The 24,726-nt window shown below is 42.9% G+C and overlaps 1 protein-coding gene across 3 annotated transcripts in view; it reads right to left on the bottom strand.

Moving 5' to 3' along the window:
* grk4 (G protein-coupled receptor kinase 4) overlaps positions 1-24,726 on the bottom strand; it is a 73,519-nt gene that overhangs the window by 14,652 nt on the left and 34,141 nt on the right. For all 3 annotated transcript variants that reach the window (XM_015971447.3, XM_015971438.3, XM_070552063.1), the window contains exons 3-10: positions 24,436-24,548; positions 23,172-23,249; positions 21,379-21,479; positions 10,915-11,007; positions 10,462-10,525; positions 9,134-9,274; positions 1,999-2,189; positions 1,619-1,656 (exon numbers count right to left, since the gene is read on the bottom strand). In XM_015971447.3, the coding sequence (XP_015826933.3) occupies positions 1,619-1,656; positions 1,999-2,189; positions 9,134-9,274; positions 10,462-10,525; positions 10,915-11,007; positions 21,379-21,479; positions 23,172-23,249; positions 24,436-24,548 (819 nt within the window). The remainder of the gene's footprint in view (positions 1-1,618; positions 1,657-1,998; positions 2,190-9,133; positions 9,275-10,461; positions 10,526-10,914; positions 11,008-21,378; positions 21,480-23,171; positions 23,250-24,435; positions 24,549-24,726) is intronic.

Here is a 24,726-nt window from a genome sequence, read left to right as displayed (position 1 = left end):
CACAAACCTATCACGTCCATTTCTACTGGGGGTCAGACTAGGATCACTCACCAGAGAATTTGTGGCGATATCATGATAACTGAGGAAATGAGAGGCAAACGTATTTCCATGGCCTGATGGCGAATTTCGCCATGCTCCCAAAGCCCCGCCTTTTTTTGAAACCTGCCAATACTGGAGACCAAGTGACTTCAACTTGTCTACTGCTATTTGCCAGACATTGCTGGTGATTGGGTAAAAGCAGTCCAAAAGGGAGCTGTGAAAAAAAGTGGCATAGCGACAAGTCAAATTTAGAGGCTTAGCCACGCCCACAACTTTATACTTATTTAAAATCCGACAGTTGAAATTTTCCCCCTTTGTCTTCAGAGTATATAGCAGAAGTTTGAAGGCAATCAGTGAAAAGGGCGATGGGGCGTCATTCTCCAAACAACGTGTGCGAAAACCACTAAATCAAGTACTTGGACCAAAATGGCCGACCTCCTGTGCGACGTTGCGCTTGGCTCCAAGAGACCTTTTTGTAGGTCCTGAGACACCACATTAGTGTACCAAATTTTGTATTCCTCAGTCAAAGCATGGCTTGGGGCTGATAGTTGTAATGGTCCTAGGGGGCGCTATTAAAGAAAATAGGCCACGCCCACCAGATTTTCACATCATATTTTTTGGGGGGCCAGACTAGGATCACTCACCAGAAGTTTCGTGGCGATATCTTTAGAAATGATGAAATTGGAGGCAAACGTATGGCCACGGCGGTACGCCTGACTTCGCCGTGCCACTACAGCCCCGCCCTCTTTTGAAAACTCCCATAAAGTGACGCAAAGAAACACCCACTTGTCTTGAGTTAACAGCTACAAATTTGTGGTGATTAAGTGAAATGGGGCGATTTGGGACCTATCGCAGTAAAACTTGACCTTTTTGGTCCTGAAGGGGCGGGGCTTGTGTGATGTCATCATCCAACCATTCAGTTTAGTTTGTGGCTGGATGACGAATGACCACAGGAGCTTTTGTAACTTTACTCTATGCGAGTATGAAGTTATAGCCATTTATATACATTTTTTGGCGGGTAGTCGAACTTCGAGGCCTGGCCACGCCCCCTCAGCATTTACGAAAATTCAGTTTTATTTATTCTATTTGATCGCCCATCCCTTCTGAGCAATTTCCCACAACTTTCGAGACGATCGTGCGAAAAATGATCGAGTAAATCAATCAGAAGCGGAACCTAGAAACGGCCAAAACGGGGTCAAAATCACCACTTCAAACCAAGATGGCCGACTTCCTGTTTGATATTGACCAAGGTTGCAAGAGGCTTTTCTGTGCGGACTGTTGAGTACTACAAGTGTACAAAATTTCATAACTGTACGACAAACAAAGGTTTATGGAGGGGGGTATTTTTCATTTTCTAGGGGGCGCCGTGGAGCTAGTTTTATTGCATTATTTTTGGGACCTTTAAAATACAAAATTTTACACCACGCCTGACATGTGTGCGAAAATTCCTGAGTTTTCGGGTATGTTAAGGCCTCCAAAAAGCCAATTTACTTGGCGGAAGAAAAATAAACAGAGCAGATACAACAGGCCTTCGCGGCGCTTTCGCTGCTCGGGCCTAAAAATAATAAAAGTAACATACCACGGTCGTCTAGTAGGATGTTTTCAGGTTTCAGATCTCTGAAAAAGACAAATGATTCAACTTAAACACAAAACTGAACTTAAACTGATTTCAAATGTGTCTGAGAGGGAAATCGCCATAAATAATCACCATCTGGGAGTTAGAGCAAGCTTCCTGAATGGCCTTCGTTTGGAGAAATAGAATTTCTGCTCAAAAGGATTGACAAGCTAACAGCTAGTCTAGCACGCACGATCCAAGTGTACTGCTCCCAGTTTTCATTACACAATTACTACTTTTAAAACATACAGAAATGCCAACAACTTGTGCAGAAGACATTAAAATAACACAAAAAGGTTATTTTTGCGTTTCTTTTCTACATTTTCGACTCTATGTGAGCTCACCTGTACACTATCCTCTCTCGGTGCAGATCCTCAAGGCCACAGCAGATCTCAGCGGCGTAGAAAATGGCCCGTTGCTCATCGAAGCCCGAGTTTCCCATGTTGTAGATGTGAAACTTCAGGTCTCCACCGTTCATTAGGGTCAGCACCAGGCACAGAGCGTCCTTGGTCTCGTAGGCGTACGCTAGACTAACCTGAGGAGACAGACACATTTTGGGAAGAGGTTTGGAGAAAAGAGCAGCTAAGAGGAAAGGAAGAAGGGAGGTGGAAAAAATAAAAAGTCCATCAACAGAGAAAAGAGGGAGTAGGAGAAACAAGAAAGAAAGGTAATAAGAGACCGACGGAGCTCGTTTAAAGCCCCAAAGTGTTTATCATCCCAGATGGAACGCCAGGAATGTAAACCAAGTAAAAAGCAAGAGATTTCTATCGCGGATTCCAAAAAGCCTTCCCGTTTCCCACCAGCCCTCCCCCTTTTCTCTCCCCCTTTGGGGGGTCAGTGACACAGTGTTTGTGAGTAAGCAGGATGTTGCTGCCAGCCCGAGGAATCCCATCTGCTACCAAGTGTTTGTGCAGAAAAACCACAAGAAAAGATGGAAAATCTTCTCACAGGCCAAGTGAATATATCCATAACACACACACACACACACACACACACACACACACACCGCGAGCCAGGGGCAAAGAGTCGTCCATGTATTTACGCATTCATACAAATTTATTCGTCCTGTCAGAACAAAATAAAACAAATCCCACAAAAGTCATAACAAGATGCAAATAATGCAGCCTGACCAGTCAGCCCCGCACTTCCTTATGGGAAGAGGACATGTCTGGCAGGCCAGACCACCCCCAGAGATGTTTGATTAGTGCTTTCTGCCTTTTCTTATAACCTCAGATTTTATTCAGCCTGATCAATATTTTAAATCTTTATTCTTGATTTACTTACTTTTAAAGACACAACTAACAGTTATTTAATGTATTCATATGTTTCTTAAAGAGCAAGTCACCCCCAAATCTACTTGTTTTCCTGATAAACTATATAAATGTGTGTCTAATCATGCTGCAGACACGTGTAGTCAATAGTTTTGCACTTTAGTGCATTTTAGTTAAAATTCAAATGTTCTGCCTAAAACTGTCAGTGTTGTGCCGTTGTCAGGTAAAAACTCTGCATTGCATTTGAATTTAAATCTGCCATCGCTATTGGCCAAGAGGTACCCTAGAACGTTAGCTGGTACCATATGATGTCACAATGTCGTGAGCCTGTGTGTGTGTGTGTGTGTGTGTGTGTGTATTTGTTAGCAGCTCCGCCCTCTCGGTCTGCTAGGCAACAGCATTTGTTGCATTTTTCAAACAGGAAGTATGAGTGAAGTAAGAATCTGGTGGGTGTGACTTGCTCGAGTAGACGTATGAGTAGGGCTGCTAAATTAATCCAATTTTAATCCCAATTACCATCTGAGTTTTGAACGATTACAAAAACAAACAGGCCGATTATCAGCTCCTCCGTCTTGTGCTGCCCCAAATTGCAAATCAAGCGCTCCTCCCACAGTGTTGCCAACTTAAAGAGCAAGTCGCCCCCAAATAAACTTTTTTTTGCTGATAAACTAAATAAACGAGTGTCTAATCGTGCTGCGGACATGTGTCGTCAATAATTTGGCACTTCAGTGCATCTTAGTTAAAATTTAAATATTCTGCCTAAAACTGGCAGTGTTGTGCCGTTGTCAGGTAAAAACGCTGCACTGTATTTTAATTTAAATCTGCCACCGCTATTGGCTGAGAGGCATGCTATGATGTAAACTGGTACATTATGATGTCACAATGCTGTTGTGAGCCTGTGTGTATTTGTTAGCAGCTCCTCCTTCTCGGTCTGCCAGGCAACAGCATTTGTTGCATTTTTCAAACAGGAAGTGGGAGTGGAGTAAGACTCTGATAGGGGGTGACTTGCTCTTTAACCCCTACCAGATTCTTACTCCACTCCCACTTCCTGTTTGAAAAATGCAACAAATGCTGTTGCCTGGCAGACCAAGAGGGCGGAGCCGCTAACAAATACACACACACAGGCTCACAACGACATTGTGACATCATATGGTACCAGCTAACGTTCTAGGGTACCTCTTAGCCAATAGCGATGGCAGATTTAAATTCAAATGCAGTGCAGTTTTTACCTGACAACGGCACAACACTGACAGTTTTAGGCTGAAAATGAAAATTTTAACTAAAATGCACTAAAGTGCAAAATGATTGACAACACGTGTCTGCAGCACGATTAGACACACATTTATATAGTTTATCAGAAAAAAAGTTCATTTGGGGGTGACTTGCTCTTTAAGGCAATTAGATCATTTGAATCATTTTTTTATTTCTATACAATTAATTTTATTTAATATTTAACAAAGCATTTAAAATATAGATTTCCTATTAATGAAGCCTGAAAATTAAAATAGAAACCGAAATATCTGCACACAAAATCCCTTGAACCTTTTGGATTTGTCGGTTTTTAAACAAAACAACACGGAGAACAGAAACGGGCGCTAAAAATGGACAAAAATGCCAACAAATTCTAAATGATAATGAGATGAATTTGCATCAGAGTGATGCAGCGCTACCTCATTTTCACTCTCTGGAGGTTCCAGAGCAGGGTCACCCTGTCCCTTGTTAGAAATGCTTTCACACACACTTAACACGCGCACACACACGGCTGTTAAAACATGCAGCTGGCTGACGGTATGCATCGACCGACCGTCTGCACGCATCGCAGAAAACGGTAAAGAAGAACGGCTAGGGAGAGAGGAGTGATGGCTTTGAGAGAGCACTTGACTCTTCTCTTCTCTTCTGCTGTTTGGTCAGTGTTGCTAGGCAACAGAGCTGCTCTTGTAGGTAGAGAGGCACATGAAGAGTCATCAGTTCTGCCTGCAGCACAGCGAGCGAAAACACATATATGCACATGGAATCATGAGCCAATCCCAGGTGACAAGAGCTGCAAGTCTGAGGTTCGGCAACAAGCCCACTCCTGTGTGTGTGTGTGTGTGTGTGTGTGTGTGTGTGTGTGTGTGTGTGTGTGTGTGCGTGTGTATGCTTCTACAATGACTCACTCAAATCAAGGACACGCAACATAGCTCATGCTGCATCCAAAATGGACTAATCCACCTCAGCTGGAACAGAGCCATGTTGGGATGGGGGGGTCTGCTGGTCACTGGACTACAGAAGAGTATCACAGTTCTGCTTCAGCTCGATAACATAGTGACTTTTTAAAGACCTGATGTGTCTATTTGGAAGTAAAAAACTTCCACATCCTCATTGGACGCACATCTTTGCATTAAAATAGAATTCGGTCCATTAACCCTCCCACTGTCCTAATGGGTGAGCCCACGAGGAAAGTTGACCACTGAGCAGGACTGGTGGTAAGTAAGTAAGTAAAAGTGTATTTATAAAGCGCCTTTCACAGATATAAATCACAAAGCGCTGTACAACATGATAAAGATCAGGGCAAATACCTCTAACCAATATAAACATCAGAAAAACAATAGCAGTGATAAAATAGTAAATAAAATCATGAGTATAAACAAAGTGAAGGTGTGAACCCGAACAAAGCCATCTTTTTGAACATTTAGGGAGGGAACGCCTGGATGAAAAGGTGAGTTTTTAGATGATTTTTAAAGACCTCTACATTGTTAGAGAGACGGAGATTTGAAGGTAGACTGTTCCAAAGTCTGGGTGCAATAGTCTGAAAGGCCCTGTCCCCTTTGGTTTTCAGTCTGGTTCGAGGAACAGCCAGGAGGTTTTCAGATGTGGATCTAAGGTTCCGAGAGGTGATGTGTGGGGATAAAAGCTCAGATAGGTAGCTTGGAGCCTGGTTGTTAAGAGCTCTATAGGTCAGGACTAAAACTTTAAACTGAATTCTATATTCTACCGGGAGCCAGTGGAGGGACTGTAGAACTGGAGTGATGTGAGCTCGTCTGCTGGATTTGGTTAGGAGTCTGGCTGCTGCATTTTGGATGGTGGTTGGGTCCACCACCTCACCCCTGCCTCATGGACCTCAAGGGATAAACCATCAATCCTGCTCAATGGTCAACTTTCCTGGTGGGCTCACCCATTAGGACAGTGGGAAGGTTAAAGAAGAAATCCAGAGTTTTCTCTTTCAGGAATGATGTGTAATTTTTAGAACACCATGAAAGTGATAGTTTTACTCTGTACTGTGATATAATGTAGGCAAAACATCTACTTTATATTTACTAAGCCCATCCCCCGTCCACACACACATACATGCATGTACACACGCACACACACACACACACACACACACACTATTCACAGATTATTCACAATTATAGTGATATTTACAAACATGACAGGAAATGACTTCATCCTGCTTCCACCTGGGCGGCCAGCGCTCAGGCATCGAGCGCGTCCACACGCTCGCTCAGCTGAAGGACTGGCCTCAGCTCCTGTAGCAAATTTAGTAAAGAACTTGTAAAGCCGAGAATCATTTCCCTCCGCCTCTTCATGCTGCGATGTTTTCTTTAGGTCACGTCTGTTTGGGTTTGAGAGGGGACGGCTTGGTGACAGAGCGTGCCCAGATCCGTGTTGGGAGTCTAGTATAAAGCTACCTGATAGGCTGTAATAAACCATTTAATCGACCCGTGTTTTTCACACGTCAATCGATAGATATCATTACTGAGTTATTGTCCAGACCTATTTGAGATAGTACTTTCTGGAGTCCTAAAACCCCCCAAGGCACTTTAAAACACAATCAGTCATTCACCCATTCTAACACACACTGGTGATGATGAGCTACACTGTAGCCACAGCTGCCCTGGGGTGCACTCACGCCACCAGCAGGCATGGTGGGTGAAGTGTCTTGCCCATGGACACGGTGACAGCAACAGACAGAGGGGCTCGAACCTGCAACCCTCAGAATATGGGGTGGACAGCCAACTCCTCCGACATCATGGCCAATAACACCTGTATTTTAAAGGTGTGGAACATTTGTTTAATTTGCTCGTCTCTAGTAGAAATAAATGTCAGATCAGTCATGCACGGCGGAAACAAAGCACTGGTGCGCCAGTTTAAGGAACTAGAAATGAGCCCCATCAGAGTTGAGCATCAGACAGCAGGATTAGGAGTCTTATTTCCTGATATTTTCACATCTCTCCTCTGATTGGCTAACAGCAAAACAACTCTACCACTGACTCCGTTTGCTCTGCAGCATTGATGTTTTATCTCTACCAATAACACGAGCCGGGAGGAGCTCTGCTGTGTGGTGGAGTTGCTAGTGCTAACAGTTAGACGTTAGCGTTAGCTCTGCTGTTTCCTGGACGCTAAACCAACAACAGCCTTCCCCGTCGTGAGCCAAGACGGGCGAGTCCATGAATGTTAGTGACAGCGTGACGTAGATCTGTCAGAATTTTCTATCCTAGAGTTTCACCGTGTGTTTTCCATCAGAAGCTAAAGCAGGAAGTAGGTGTAGGAGACTATTCTCATGTTCAGCCTGCATGAAGCACTCAGAGTGACCCGTTAGAATCAGAAATAATCCTTCAAACATGTTTTTCAGTGTTTCAACCCTGTAATTAAAAATCCACAGTAAGTCATGAGAAACCCCTTAATTATTCATATTTGGTTTTAAAGCAACAAAATGTATTAAAATCTTTTACAAACGTCTTGTTTTCTGAAAGATTTTTGAACTTTGGCTGCATTTTCCCTCGTTTTCAGTCCAGCATTTGGCTACTTTAAGGGAATTGTTTTCTCAGGATACTCGACTCTGACTAATGAATAGTTTAAACGTAAATCAAGGCCGCTAAGCTCAAACTGTCCACACAACTTAGCAAAGAAACCTTTTTAAATTGGATCTTTAAGAATTTTCTTACCAGCAGTTTAACAAAAACACTAAATAAGTTACCACATTCAGCTGTAAGATGAAGTATAAATACAAACGGTTTGAAATACGTAAAAAAACGATTCTCAAAGGGTTTCGCTGAAAACTTTAATCTTTCTGTTGGATAATAACTTATTTTTCCTTTACACCATTTGGTCTTCCATTTTTCCTCATCATTTTAGGCACGCAATGATTAATATGATGTCATGATTTCCAACAGAGGAAGACGAGTAAAAACTGGCGTCAAATTTATACAGAAAACTTTAAAAGAGCTTCAGAAAGCTTAAAATCAGGGTAAATGATAACTACTGCGCAGTACTTTGGATGTATGACATCACTATTTTTGTTTAATTGAATGTAGAGTCCTAGCTTGTGGCAAAACTGGGTGTGGTTGATAATAATTTGTGATTTATTTGTCAAAATGAACCAAAATAAATCTAAATTTGATTGAAAATGATCTTTAGGATACAAATGTTTAAATAATTTCAGTGAATAACAATTAAAACATTTAAAGAGCAAGTCACCCCCTACCAGATTCTTACTCCACTCCCACTTCCTGTTTGAAAAATGCAACAAATGCTGATGCCTAGCAGACCGAGAGGGCGGAGCCGCTAACAAATACACACACACACACACACACACACACAAACACACACACACACACACACACACACACACACACACACACACACACACACACACACACACACACACACAGGCTCACAACGACATTGTGACATCATATGGTACCAGCTAACGTTCTAGGGTACCTCTTAGCCAATAGCGATGGCAGATTTAAATTCAAATGCAGTGCAGAATTTTTACCTGACAACGGCACAACACTGCCAGTTTTAGGCAGAACATTTAAATTTTAACTAAGATGCACTTAAGTGCAAAACTATTGACTACACGTGTCTGCAGCACGATTAGACACACACTTATATAGTTTATCAGAAAAAATAGTTGATTTGGGGGTGACTTGCTCTTTAAATCATAAGTGGCTGACAAGATTCTGCAATTAAAATCAAAAAGTTGATGTTTGCATTTTATTTTATCAAAACAAAATCTGGATTTGATGTGTTTTTACTCAAGAATCACCTTCTAAGCGTGTCATTAAAGCCTCTCACATGAAAATGAGGCCATAGAATTGATATTTATGCAAACATGTTTAATTTCATTTGCATCTTCCTCCAGCCACAGGCAACAACAAGCATGCATACAAACAGGTGCAATTCTTGTGAAAGGTAGAATAAGAAAAAAAGTAGTACTTACTACATAACTACTGTTAACTTTTTCTAAAATGCGTTTTTCGTTTAGTGCCATTGCTTCACCTTTTCTTTTCTTCACCCGTTTCTTTTCCAGCTTTTTACAGGCGTACATCTTACCGGTGGCACGTACTTGGCAGGCACAAACCTGTCGACACAGAAAAAACAAACAAAAAAAGTTAAAAAACAATAAAAACGTTAACGTGCAATCGGGAGCCCACGTCACGCCCATCTACTTCCGGACCACGGGTCCCTGGAAGAACGAAAAAAATTCATGCAAGTCAACGGGGCTAAAAACGCTATTTTCTAATTCAGCTTATTATGTGCCATGGATTTCACACATGATGTCCGTGAATTTTGAAGAAGCACTTTGATGCCCAGAAAGCGATTGTTTTTGAAAGGGGAGAAACGTTCTTTTAGGTTTAGTGTGAAAATAAGTCCAGGACTACAATTGCGCTTCATCAGTGATTTCATCGAACCAGACAACAGAGAAAAACAGGGAAAATGGCTGAAAGTTCAGCGAACTTCAATCCTTCCTTCAGGAGGAAAGAACCACCATATGTGGTGAGTAGCAGCTACGCTAGGGGGGAGGAGATTTTGTGGTGTATGCGACATACTGACGTCTGATTTGTAGTCATGCTAATTACGAACGTTTACAAGCTGATAAATCTCAAAGTACGGCGTGGTCTAAACACCCATCATTACTTTTCATTTAAATAGAATTATAACATGTGTGTGATCCAGGGCGTAAGGCAGAGCGGGTTAGAAAACAGCCCCATTCAGGGACCCATTAGCCAAGCAGAGAGGGACGAGACGTAAGCTCCCTGTAGGGTTTAGGAGGAAAAGCAATTAGCTAAAAAAATTACACTTTTATAAAAACTTCAAATTTAATGTTATAAAAAATTTACAAACTAACCAATTTAAAGAGCAAGTCACCCCCCGTCCCAGATTCTTACTCCACTCCCACTTCCTGTTTGACAAATGCAACAAATGCTGTTGCCTAGCAGACCGAGAGGGCGGAGCCGCTAACAAATACACACACAGGCTCACAACAACATTGTGACATCATATGGTACCAGCTAACGTTCTAGGGTACCTCTTAGCCAATAGCGATGGCAGATTTAAATTCAAAATGCAGTGCTGAGTTTTTACCCGACAACAGCACAACACTGACAGTTTTAGGCAGAAAATTTAAATTTCAACTAAAATGCACTAAAGTGCAAAACTATTGACTACACGTGTCTGCAGCATGATTAGACATGCATTTATATAGTTTATCAGAAAAGTAAAGTTGATTTGGGGGTGACTTGCTCTTTAAGATTTTTCCAGACTCACCTCGCCAAATCCACCTTTTCCTAGTACTCTGTAATGCCTGAAGGTATTTTTGGTTACTGGTTGCCTGTAGAGACAAAAGAAAGGAGAAACAGGAAGGAAAACGTTAACGGAGACCTAAAAAGGCCTACTCTGATGCAGCTGATGTCATTCTCAGCGGTCGTATGATTTTGCAGACAGAGTAATGGTCTAATTTATTATTAATTCCCTCTGATGACTGCCTTTTCCATCCTGCTTGTCTGCTTTATGCAAAAGAATAATTAATTATTAAGCTGTTACAGACAGCAACACCTTCGTGTCTGTAGGAGTTTAGCCAATTTTATTTACTTACTGACAATTATTAGTGGTGAAAAAGTCTTCTCTGCATACCGGATCACTGCTGGGTTCTTTAATGCAAGAATTTAAAGGAAAATAAAACGTGCGTGCACGCTCGCCCTGACTGCAGAGACTACCCACCTTTCCAACCATTTCCACTGCAGGAAGCGAGAGAAGTACATGGACTCCTGGTAGGAAGAAAATGGAGCTCCACTCAGATAATCACGAACTATTCTGGAGGAAGGAGGAAAGGAAGAAGAGTGTTGATCCTTCAGATCACAACAACACACATCGAACATTAAAGCTACTGAATAAGCGTGTTTTTGTTCGTTAGCTGGTTACATTGTAGTGATCATGACTACTTTCTTTATATTTCTGCATTTACTTTTTTAGCATCTTCAGGCAAAAACAGGAACACTGAGCTGTGGCTCGTCAAAATAAAAGCACTAGACTGTTAATTGCCACATTTGCAGCAGAAGATTTTAAATGAATACCTTCAGAAATACAAACTTTGATTTTACAGCAGAACTTTTACGGATATCTAAAATATCTCGATTACGTTTTTTTGGAGACTGCAGCTGTTAAGAAGAGTCAGCAGGGGGCAGAGCTGAGCCGTTTAATAGTAAAACGAAGAATTGGAAACACTACGGTTTAAGAAGGACTTCAACATATAATAATTAAAATGTTTTTTCTCTGGTCACGGCAGCACACAGCGTACGGGCATCATAACTGGAAACACTGGATGAATGCTGCACATCCTAAGATGTACAAATTTAGCCCAATGGCGCCCCAAGGGGTGGCCAAGGGTGGCCATAGCCACCCCTAGAAAATTGCTGTCCCCCCAGGAAAAGCCAGTGTTAATAAATCATATTAATGTTCACTCAAACCATTAATTGATCTTATTTATTCAAGACATAATTGTAAAACAAAATAAAATACAATTAACGAGTAAAGAAAGAATCCAAATTTTAAAAAACATGTTTCTGCTGCTCACCATTTGAAAAACGTTTTTATCTCCATAGTTTTTTGTGAGCACAGCAACAGGTGAATTAAACAAAAAATAAAAACATTTTAAATAACTGAAATGTATTTTTCTGAAATGTCTGTTTGTAAAATTTAAGTTAAATGTTTTGGATGCGTACTGTTTTTTCTAATATATAATAAAAACAAATAAAGGAGCAATGCAATACATCGTCAAAGCGTTAACTCTCCTAGAGTTACCACAAGGACCAATTTGGTGTGCCACTCCAAACATTTCTTTGGCCCCGTCTGGCCACCCCATCAAAAATTTCTGGAGGCGCCCCTGATTTAGCCTGTAGAATAGGTGGAAGTCTGCGTTGTTCGAATGGAAAGACAAGATTAACCGATCGGCGCTAAAAGGCATCACAGAGAGCAAATGGGGAGAGCGGCTGCAGGACGTAAATAGCAGCGTTCGTTGACCAGTGGAGTACAAGTAGGAGGCTGAAAAACAGCCAACATTCGGGCCTTGTGGAGGATTTCTGCTGGATTTTAGGGAGTTTGGAATCGGTGATTTTAAAGCAGCCTGAAAACCGTTTACTTTTTTTTCCTTGGAGACATCTGCTTTATCATTTCCTACGGAGTTGCAACCAATCAGCGTGAGTTACCCAAAGGTACCACCGATTGACTACTGTGCCCTTTCCAAGTACACATCCTAGCTCAGATACATGGCTGGTCCCTGGAATGGGCCGGAATATGATCCTTTTGGGCCAGACCGGTGAAATGGGAGACACTCACATTTCGCGAAGGACTGCTAAAATTACCCTGAAGTTTCAAAACTGGAATCAGGCCTTTTGTCTATTATTCTTGTTTTAGGGGTAAAAATTAAAATACAAAATTATTCATCAGTTTAACGGTAACACTTTACAATAAGGTACGTTAAATTGTGCTTCGTTACTAGGGAACGACTTAGGGGCTAATGAGTAATGAAGCAGGGAAGAATATGTAGTTTTAGAGTAATTAAGTAAAAGTTAATTTTTGTGTACTTTTCTGATTATTTAAAAAAGTACCCAAAACATTTAACATTTTGTTAGTGATTGATTTGAGCCAGGTAACACTAACCTGCAGGATTCTGGTCACCCATCTTAGGAATATTACCACACAAGATGAAAGAAAATGATGTGTGAATAAGCTCAATGTCTTTCAGCTAGCACACTGCTGCTAACCACTTAAAACATTCTCCCTCTCCTGATAATAACATTTTACTCTCTTTGACGTTGGATGTGCTACTACTAGTTTACCCGTTTAATTATAGATCCACTAGGATAAATACAATAAAATGTATCTCTCGCCAAATAGAATATTTACTAAGACATCAAAATGTAAACAGAGACACATTACTTGGTGTGTGTGTGTGTGTGTGTGTTGGATGGCTGCTTATACTGAGCCAGGATCCTCTGGAGGTTCTTCCTGTTAAAAGGGAGTTTTCCTCTCCACTGTCGCTGCATGCTTGCTTAGTATGAGGATTGCTGTAAAGACTGACACTAGTCAGTGACTCGATGCAACCTGCTGGGTTCCTTATATAGTAAACCTTTTTTCTGTTTGGCTTAATGACCTGACCTGCACTGAAATGTTAACTGTTTGAAGGTCCTTGGGACGACAACTTGTCGTGATTTGGCGCTTTATAAATAAACTTGAATTGAATTGAATTTATGGTAAATGGCCATGTAACAACATATAAGTAATGGTTAAGTATCTAGTAGGTACAGATTAGTTCCTCAGTAGGTACTTGGAGGAGGCTTCACTTTCCATCATCTCGAGACGGACGGATGCCGACGAAGTGACAGACGAGTGAAATCAAGATGAAACAGTGATGTTAAATCACTGATGTTGCAAATGATCTGCATCCTTCACGAAGTTTACAAAAGAGAGTCCACAGGCACCACATTCATCTGGGATTCGCTCCTTATTGCTTTCATAGATAACTACCTATTAGACCCAGAATAAGACTGCTGGATGTTTACCAGTAACTACTGGTTAACTACCTATTCTTCCCTGCTTTACTGCTCATTACCCCCTAAGTTGTTCTCTAGTAACGAAGCACAATTTTGCGTACCTTATTGTTAAGTGTTACCCGTGTAACAAACAAACATCTAGTGTCACATAAAAAGTTGCCTTACTTGTGGATCTTATTTCAACATTCCCTTTCTAAATAAAAATAAAGAAGAAATACCCCAAAGTCAGAGAATCTCAGCCAGGACGGCCCTCCTGCCTCCTGGCCAACTATCACCCTACTGAGAGTTGTAAGAACCGGACTTCTCAACGGGACTTCCCCACAGATGTTTGGTTTGGACGCCGTGCCCTTTAACACCTCCTTATCAAACAGCAATAGGCTGCACTGGTCTGCAGCTACCTCGAGGTTTGTGATAAAGCTTTATTTAGCCCCTTAGAGCATCAGCTGTCCTTGTTTTTACGTTAGAGGATAAAGTACTGCATTTCAACTGATAAAGGACTCGTTATAGCAGCCGCTTCAGTCCAGCTCATCATGCTGCAAGTGTTTACCAGCATAAAATCATACTCAACATGCAGGAACACGAATCACCAGAGGTGCAAGACTGATTTCTAGAGGTGGAGTGGCGGTCAGTGCAGTCGCCTCGCTGTGAGATGGTTTCCACCCAGCGCCTTCAGTTGGCCGTACACACCGGTGCACACTACCGGCTCCTTTGAATTTAACTTGCAGCGTACCGCTACTTTTTTCTAGCATACGGTGCACGCTGGTAGTTTTTCCAGCTATTTATCAGTCAAAATGTCAGAATTTACCAGAAAAAAATCTGTCTGTCCTCTGCCGTCCACAGAGCCCCCCCATCTGGTTAACGGAGGTCAGAGAGCGTCCCCAACCTCCACCGCCGTGCAGCAAAGATCCAATTTACTACCATAAGATTCACCACACTAGCTACTAAACTGTTGCACAGTAACATAGGCATGGCACATTAGGAATTATGGCAGAAAAGGTGCCACATAAACGTAAAACCAACTCCTCGCATTGCGTGTTTTCTGAAGGTGTGGCTCGGGGGAAAGGGGGTTGGACCTTTTACTTGTGTTTATTCAGGACGTAGCTAGCTTTAAAGAAATCTTCTCAAACACAGAGAACCCTATCTGGAACTAAATCCCTGATAACAAAACACTCCCAACATTATTTTATAAATAATGGGCATTAAGGTTGAGCCAGAGACGAGTATAAAATATGGATAAATCGTGCTGAAGGAAAATCCTCGTTGGGTAACTGACTGTCTTCACGCTCTGTGATTGTCCAGTCACATAGAGTGCCCGCCCCTCCCTACACACAAAACTCTGCAGCTGGGAGCTAGCTCTCTCTCTCTCACTCTCACTCTCACTCTCACTCTCACTCTCACTCACTCACTCACTCACTCACTCATATGAAATACTTGTTCTGTAATAGTTCCGTTACTATTCTGATCAAAAACATTTAATCTAAATTCTGAGGCTGCTCTGTAAATAGTTTTCAAATAAACAACACATAGCAACTTCTGATCAATCCATATCAATTTCAGACTTAAAATAATGTATTGATGTAAACCACACCCACTTCTGATTAAACTACACCCACGTCCAGGTTAGACCACGCCCACTCCGAGTACAGATACAGATAGTGGTGAACTCGCTCATCCCTAATCGGCATCATCTCATGCAGGAGAAAGTAAGGTTTTAGAAAGCCTCTTATATTGAAGAAAGAAATAAGTCATGCTGATAAATCTTTAATTCCTCCTTAGCCACAAATTCAATTAAGGATTTAGCGCCAACCATAGCCTTAAGACATGTGCTGAACGTGCCCAAGTCCATATACAGTGTTAGTGCGTGTTGATGAGGTGTATTCCATGAGGATTTTTCTCGTCTCAAACTCTAATGTGGCTCAAATTAGGCAAACATGCATAAAACATGCACACATGCAAGTATCCTTCAATCATATCAAAAAGTGGATTGAAAAGTTTGCTAGAGATTCAAAAGTGAAGGAAATACCTAACAGAGTTCAGAAATTATGTCAGATGCAGCATGGTCAATGTAACATAAAGGAAGTGTGAAAAGAAAGTCGTGTAAAAAACCTGCAGGGGCACCGTTGTGCATCAGACAAAAAGGCCAGAATCACGTGAGACGAAGGCCTTTACGCTCCACTCCTGCTCTCCACTGCAGCACAGGAATAACCAGGAGTGAGCTGATGTGGGAGCGCAGCTCTGCCAACAGTCACGTTTCCACGTGCGGCAGCACGCTTTCCAAGGAGCTTTTGGTCTGAATACTGACTTTTTTTTTAAGAGGAAAAAGAAATCAAAAATTGCCCGACGGAAAATTCGGACAGATATCCCGTTTGGAAACATCTGTGCAAGGCTGCAACACGTGTTCCTTCTCCTCCACGTTTCAACACCCTTTACACTTTCTTTCCATTTCTTCTAACACTTTCTTCTTCACTTCCTCTGAGGATTTCTAACTTCAGAATGCGAGAGCAGAGGAAGAGAATCGATCATAAGAAGTGAACCATCTCTACGCCGATCACTCTTTCTCAAAACCTTTTTCAGAGCCTCATTTCCTTCTCAAACGTAGAAGTTCGGGTGATCTGTTCTCATCAACGGTTCTCCATCCTCTACTGGAGAGTTATTTTCACATGAATGTTTCCAGGAACACAAAAACAGACTGAACTTATTTCCAGCAAACACGGTGGAACAAACTCCTAAAAACACAGCTGATCACGTGATAAAAAGGTGTTTTTTCCCCCTCGGATTCTTCTGAAAGTGGTGAAAAAGGCCATCGGACATTTTCACAGTTTCTGCTCGCAGATGCACCTCGCAGCAGGGTTCTCCAAGCCGGCGTTCTCGCCACTACAAATAGGCTGGAGTGTTACTACAGGATGCAGAACTTTAGGCGAATGCTAAACGAGAGAACATGAGATTCTCTAGAAAATGGATTTTTCTGCACCAACAAACGAGTGACTGTGGGGACATCCACTGCCCTCCAGAAAACACGTGGACTACAGATGTTAAAATGTAACCAGGTGCAGCCTGAACGCTCAGCTAGGCTCAAAATCAGGATGTTTCCGTAACTTGGATAACAAGAGTAGACGGAGTTGTTTGATCCGTTTGTGGGATTTTATTCATTTTAGTGCCACGTTAAATTTAAACTTTTAATATTAAGTCTAACCCTTTACTAATTGGGCATAAAGGGCCCGGTCAGTTGCTCCGCCCCTCCGTTCAGCTCCGATTTGCTCCGCTAGTGGTTGAAGAGATCGGGTTTAGTGGCCTGAGGATCAGGTCTCTGCTTTTTGCAGATGATGTGGTCCTGTTGGCTTCATCAGAACGTGATCTCCAGCTCTCGCTGGAGCGGTTCGCAGCTGGGATGAGAATCAGCTCCTCTAAATCCGAGACCGTGGTGTTGATTCGGAAAAGGGTAGAATTCCTTCTTCGGGTCAGGGATGAGGTTCTGTGGAGGAGTTTAAGTATCTCAGGGTCTTGTTCATGAGTGAGGGGAAAGCTGAAGTGTGAGATCGATAGGCGGATTGGTGCTGCGTCTGCAGTGACGCGGGCGTTGTACCGGTCTGTCGTGGTGGAGAGAGATCTGAGTCAGAAGGCGAAGCTCTCGATTTACCGGTCGATCTACGTTCCTACCCTCACCTATGGTCATGAGCTTTGAGTAGTGACTGAAAGAACGAGACCGCGGATACAAGCGGCTGTGCAGGGTGGCTGTGCTCTCCCTTAGCGATAGGGTGAGAAGCTTGGTCATCTGGGAGGGGCTCGGAGTAGATCCGCTGCTCCTCCATGTCGAGAGGAGTCAGTTGAGGTTGCTCGGGCATCTGGTCAGGATGCCTCCTGGACGCCTCCCTGGTGAGGTTTTCAGGCACGCCCAACCGGAAGGAGACCTAAAGGAAGACCCAGGACACGCTGGAGGGTCTATGTCTCTCGGCTGGCCAGGGAACGCCTTGGGTTTCCCCTGGAAGAGCTGGTATAAGTGGCTGGAGAGAGGGAAGTCTGGGCCTTACGCACACTGGAAGCAGAAGCGGTGTGGAACGGCAGCCGAGCGGTTTACTCGTGACAATCACTGCACTGAAGTGCGCAGTACAACAGTGATTTTAACCCTCTGGAGGCAGGCGTTGCAGATTTGCAACGTTAAAATCTACCTACCTGGTTACTCCACAGACGTGTTTCATGAGCATTTTTTTTATCTCAGAAGTTCCCCTGAAGGACTTAGTTGTTCGTCCTTCCATCAAAACTTATTTTGAGCCTGAGAGGGTTAAAGCAGCATCAACAAACCTTGTTTTTTTGTTTGCATTCTGCTTCACCTGCAACACTTTCACTTTTTCTAATGACGGTTGTTTGGTGATTCTTGCTGATATTTCCTTCTGAATTACAGCCAATCAGGATGATTTAATCACAAATCCCAGCCCCTCCCACTTTTGCAAAATATTCCCTCATCAATTCCAGTCGGCGCAAATGATGTCACCACGCACGTTGCGTAGCTTACGCATTTACTCAGCAGGAAGCATGGCACCTAAGCGGCACAAATGATCAAAAGTTTTGTTATAATTTACAAGAAAGGATGACAACAGGGTAACTTAACTCATTCACTGCCAATGACGTGTTTTTACTGTGTGGGCGTCGGACGAGCCCCCGCACCGAGAGAACAAACATCTCAGCTCTAAAGCTGATCTTCATCCGCATACGTCACACGTCACGTGATCACGAAGCAGAATATCCACGTGTTAGGAGATCGTTTTGGGCCGCTGCTGTAAAAAAAGTGAGGCGCGAACCGGAAAAGCGTCTGCCGATCACAATTCGACAACGGATTATGAAAGATCAGATAACGTTCGAAACGCGCAGATTCTTCCTGATGTAAGAGGTGAGTCTCCTCTTTGTTTTGGTTGTTTTGGCATTGACATCATCCTAGTGTGCAACGTTCTGTGACTCTTACAAAAAAACAGTAAAAACGGCGAAAAACGCTGGCAGCGAAGGGCTTTACCGATCAGGAAAGGGCTGGCAGTGAATAAGTTAAAATACACTTCGTGTGATAATACGTCCAGGACTACAAACGTGCATCACCAGTGATGTCATCAAACCAGACACGTAGAAAAAGAAATATAAAACTGGCCACGTGGTGAGTAGCAGCTACGCTGGGGGGAGGAGATTCTGTGGTGACGTCATTTGTAATGTCTGATTTGTAGTCATGCTAATTACGAACTTTTACAAGCTGATAAATCTCAAAGTATGTGACTGGCGTGGTCGAGGCACCCATCATTAGTTTACATTTAAATAGAATTATAACATGTGTGTGAGTGGCGCAGTGGTTAGAGCTGTTGCCTTGCAGTAAGAAGGTCCTGGGTTCGCTTCCCGGCCTGGGATCTTTCTGCATGGAGCTTGCATGTTCTCCCTGTGCATGTGTGGGTTTTCTCCGGGTACTCCAGCTTCCTCCCACAGTCCAAAAACACGACTGTTAGGTTGATTGGTCTGTCTAAATTGTCCTTAGATGAGTGTGTGCATGATTGTTTGTCCTGTGTGTCTCTGTGTTGCTCTGTGATGGACTGGCTCTCTGTCCAGGGTGCCCCCCCCCCCCCCCCCGATTGCCCGTTGACCGCTGGAGATGGGCACCAGCCCCCCGCGACCCTAAATGGACAAAGCCGGTTCAGACAATGGGTGGATGGATGACGTGTGTGATTCGGGGCATTAGGCAAAGCTCCTTCAGCCCCGTTCGGGGACTCGTGTGCCACCTCCTGAACTACTCAATAATTGATAAGGGATTGGACTGATTGACAAAATCAACAATGGCACTGATGTAGACAATTCCCACCCCTATTTTACTTAGTTTGCTTTTCATCAGCAAATCTAATTTTCCAGGGGTTTAGGTTATTTTTATTCCTCCAAGACAACTTGCAGGGTTCAGAAACAAATCAGATTTGAGGGCAAAGCCGGCGCGCACAAATGAGGCTAATTTTAACGTCAAGAACAAATGTTTTAACCTTTAAATTTACAAATCAAGACAAAAAATTAAATAAGTGCAACAAAAATGTTTCATGTAATAATGATGTTGTTATAATTTTATTAGGGCTGTCAGTCGATTAAAAAAATTAATTAATTGCACAATTTTCTGTAATTAATTGTGATTAATCGCAATTTATCTGATCATTTGCCTGGCTGCTCTTACACTTTTTTTTCCAACTTTATATTTCTTAATGAAAAAAATAAGTTGTCACACACTCCATGGAAACTTTCAGACAATCCACAAATAGTGGCTTTCAAATGGTTTTGTTACTTTTTACAAGTTTAGAAAAGAAGATGAGACAGCATGTCTGATAATTTAGTTTTTCAGCTGATAATATTAGAACATATCGGTAATGTCTGAGGGGCTTTTATTATCACTGTATAACTAATACTCCTGGAGAGGGTTTGGATTACACAGAGGCTTCTGGGGAGCCCAGTTATAGGGATGGGGGGTGTTCCGTTTTGCCTTGGCCCCCAAAATGTCTTGAAACGGCCCTGGGTGTGTGACTGAGTTTTGAAGGTGATCTGAATTGTATCAGATGTATAAATATTACATGTGTGTAGCTTATTGTTTTATACGGGTAAAAACGTGTAGTGGAGATAAATCTACCTACATTTGACTTTTCAACACTTTGTTTTGTTTTCTTGTTTTTATTTAACTATTTTCCTGTCCTGTCTGTCTCTCATCTTCCTGCATCTCCTCTAAACTCTCCAGAAAAACTGCTGCCTGGATTCTTACTTTTTCACCTCATCAGTTACTTTTGAGCAGATCAAAGCGGATTTCCTGACCGCAAAGCGGAGAGCGCGTTTCGATGCTGCCTCAGTGAGGTGAAATCACCGCCGCACAGGTGATGAGCTCCGCAGTAGCAGAGCGCTTCAGGCGCAAATAAGACAGAAAGTAGAGAACATGTGCGGACATGAACGATCGTGGGTTAATTATAGTTTTTTGGTTGCGCCACTTTGAGAATGGACCGAGCGCTGGATGCAGCTGCCTGGAGCGCACCAACGATGTGACCTGAGAGTGACAATAATCTCTCACAAGGCACTGTGGTTGCAGGTGTTGACAGGTACTTGCACGCAACAGGTGCCAGTCTGGACTGTACTTCTTCTCTCTTCAACCACCACTGTAATGGACAGTGTCCAATATCCATTTTGGGCTCTGCTTTGTACCGATCTAGACAGCGCTCCATGGACAGCATTGTCCATGCTAGCAAGCTTTTCCTCTCCTTCTCTTTCTCTGCTTCTGCTGCTTCTAATCATTTCCAGCAGGTCAGACACCAGCATGCCCCCTCCTTCAGAGCCGCTCACGAGTTTGAGGTATCAGACTACGTAAAATTTTAAAAACTGCATTAATGACGTTAACTTTGTTAAATTCAGTAAACATTTCACATTAATTAGCTAAATTAACGCGTTATTTTTCACAGCACTACATTTTATTCAAACGAGTCTTTCGTTTAGTCAGGTTTTGGGAAGGACATTCATAACACGCTTTAACAAGATTTAGGTGCTAAAATGAGCTCCACATATAGGAAACAGAACATATTGATTATACGGTATAAATGTAGCCGTGTTGATCACAGCAGGAGGCTAAAGATTATATTTTAAGACGTACTTTGTGCAGTCGTTGAAGAGCTCCTTACAGGGACTCTGCTCCAACCCCTCCCGACACCGAGCGACAACATCTTGGGAAATGTCGGGCAGATGAGCTGCTGACTAAAGGATAAATAATGCAACATGTGAGGAAAGCAGAAGAATGATGTATAACACACACACACACGCACCTGCGCGCACACACGCACGCACACACACACACACACACGCATGCACAAACACACACACTCACTCACACACACACACACACACACGCATGCACACACAGACACACACACACACACACAGACGCGCGCACACACGCACGCCCGCACGCACACACACACACGCACGCATGCACAAACACACACACTCACTCACTCACACACACACACACACACACGCATGCACACACAGACACACACACACACACACACACACACGCACGCACGCACAGACGTGCACACACACACACACACACGCAAACACACATGCACACACACACACACACGCACACACACACACACAGACACACACAGAAATGCACGCATGCACGTGCACACACACACACACACACACATACGCACAGACACACTCTCACCCACACAAACACACACACACACACACACACACACACAGACCCACACACACAGACACACTCTCTCTCTCTCTCTCTCTCTCTCTCACACACACACGCGCGCACACACACACGCATGCACGCACACACACTCTCACTCATGCATGCACACGCATGCACACATGCACGCACATGCACACCTGCGCACACGTACACACACACACACATGCATGCACATGCATACCCGCTCACACGCACACACACGTACACTAACACACACACACACACACACACTGGTGTAAAAACCTGTAAAAATCATTTTGGTTTGAGGATTGGGTTTAGAAATGTGTTTTCTGGTCTATCGGTCATTATTTAATAAAAAATCTAAATGCAAACGACACACATAAAAAAAACTAGTTAGATAATCTAAATAATGAACAGCACCCATAACTGAAAATCTATATTTAATCTCTAGGACCACCTTCCTGCTGCATGTCCCGGTTTGGTCCAAGCTGCAGTCAGGACGAGCAGTTTGTGCAGATATGCTGTTTTATTTTACTGTCCTAATTCCTGCAGCTGCAGTGGGGGTAATTCTTGAGCGGTGCATCATTTATTCATGCAAAATAAAAACTCAGCAAGTCACTTTAATAAACGTTAAATAAATCCTGAAACAGAAGATCACCTTGAGTTTAGAAAAATTAGTTTCTAACAAGTTACTTCTGAATTTAAAGAGACTCAAAATCATGAAGTACACTAAAAAACAGCATTTTATTGTTTTTTCTTCAGAAACAACATTGTTAGGTAATAATACTGATTTTTCTGTTTCTCCACATCTTCCAGAGCGAGGCCTTGTCTGACCTGCCACTGGCTGCTCATCAGGAACAGATCTGATCTCATTTTAGAGCAGCATCATTAGCATTATTAACACATTTCTAATAGAATCCAGTCAAAATATTTATTCAGGTAGTTGAAATCAGCTGAAAAACATATAAATGTGTGTGTAAAAACAGCAAAAAGATGAATAAATAACAGAACTGAACGTTTAGGTGGAGAGATAATTCCATTAATGTATTAAAAAGAGCATCTGGGTGCGTAATTTCTTGGTTGTAGCGTGATTTTTTAAACAAATGAAATAATACAGTTCCATTAAAAAGCTTGTTGCATTCTCTGGATATAAATCTAAAAACTGGTCACTCGTGTACTTATTACATGTATAAGGGAATGTTTAAGTGCCTTACCCCGTTATTAAAGTATGTGTCTAAAACATTCAGTCCACAGTCCCTCCTCTTTTCATCTGGAGCTAGCTGGTACATGGCCTGGAAGACAGAAATGTGAATAATGTGGCAAATCACAGCAGCTTATGGTCATTTTTAGCATGATGGCAAAGATGTTAGGAGAGAGGAACAGGACCACACCACACAACTCACAGCAAGCCAGGGGCGGCCGCACTAGAAGCTGTTTTAAAGAGGTCCTCCACTCTTATTTAATGCATCTGCAGCAGTCTCTAGTACGAATTAATGCCTCGTAAATCGTATTCTGGGGAAAAAAAAGCTCCAGTGCACAAGTTTCAGCTTCGAAAATTCAGTCGGAGGAAAAAGTAGCTTCAGACGGCAGCATTTAGAGTTTTACTTCCTGATATGTGGACATCTCTCCTCTGATTGGTTAACAGCAACACGGCTATACCATTGACTGTTTGCTCTGCAACGTTGATGATTCATCTCCACAAAGAACACAAGCCTGGAGGAGTTCTGCTGTGTGGTGGAGTTGCTAATGCTAACGGCTAGCTTCTACTAGCTAAGATGTTCTCTGCTGTTTCCTGGATGCTAAACCAACAACAGCCTTCCCCGTCGTGAGTAAAGACGGGCGAGACCATGAATGTTAGTGACGGCGTGACGTAGATCTGTCAGGATTTTCTAATCCTAGAGTTTCACCGTCTGTTTTCTACCAGAAGCTACTGCAGGGGACAGGTGTAGGAGACTATTCTCATGTTCAGCCTGCATGAAAAACCCAGAGTGATGATTTTCAAAAATGACAAGTAGAAATGGTTTCTCGGTGAAGGACCTGTTCAAGCAGACGAAGTTTTTACATCCTCCAGAGTTTGCATGCAAGCGGTTGTTTGTAAGGCATGAAAAACACAAATGTAGGCTCTCATCAAACAGGTATGATCTGGCCCCCGTTTTCCTTTCTCACATACCACCAGGGGCTTAGGCACAAGCTCAGGTCTGTGTTTGCCTGCTCCCCCAGGGGACCTGCCTCTGAAGTGGGCTTGACCTCATGGAGGAGAGCATAGAGGAAGAGGAGGGGTCAGCTTTCTGACAGCCTGTCTAATCACCCCCATACGCCCACCCCACCCAACACCCGTGCTGCTGCCAAGAGCGCGCGGATTTTCCTCTCCTAGTTCTTGCTCTGCAGGCCCTGATTCAGGCCGGCCTCGTGGGAGAGACCACTGGCAGATGGAGAGTGAGTAAAGCAGAAAGACGGCCCGAGACAGAGGAATCTTACCACAGCATCCATGAACTCGATGCAGCGCTTCAGCTCCGGCCTCGTGTCACAGTACTGACGGAACAGCAGCCGACCAATCGGCTGCTTCTCACATAGACTGGTGAAGTCTCTCTCTGGGAGGAAGACAAGGAGGAAACAAAAGTGAACAACTGGAGGACCCATGTCTCTGAAGGGTCATAAGTGTTTTACGCTTCCGCCGAAGGAAGTCACGGTCAGTTTAAAGAGATGAACCAATTCAGGCTCTGAGGACCAATAACGTGGTGATTTCATTTAGAAAAGCTCAAATTAACA

The sequence above is a fragment of the Nothobranchius furzeri genome, chromosome 6, assembly GCF_043380555.1.
Source record: "Nothobranchius furzeri strain GRZ-AD chromosome 6, NfurGRZ-RIMD1, whole genome shotgun sequence".
NCBI classification, from domain to species: domain Eukaryota; kingdom Metazoa; phylum Chordata; class Actinopteri; order Cyprinodontiformes; family Nothobranchiidae; genus Nothobranchius; species Nothobranchius furzeri.
The sequence above is the reverse complement of the archived record's forward strand: the minus strand, read 5'-3'. Positions and strand labels throughout refer to the sequence as shown.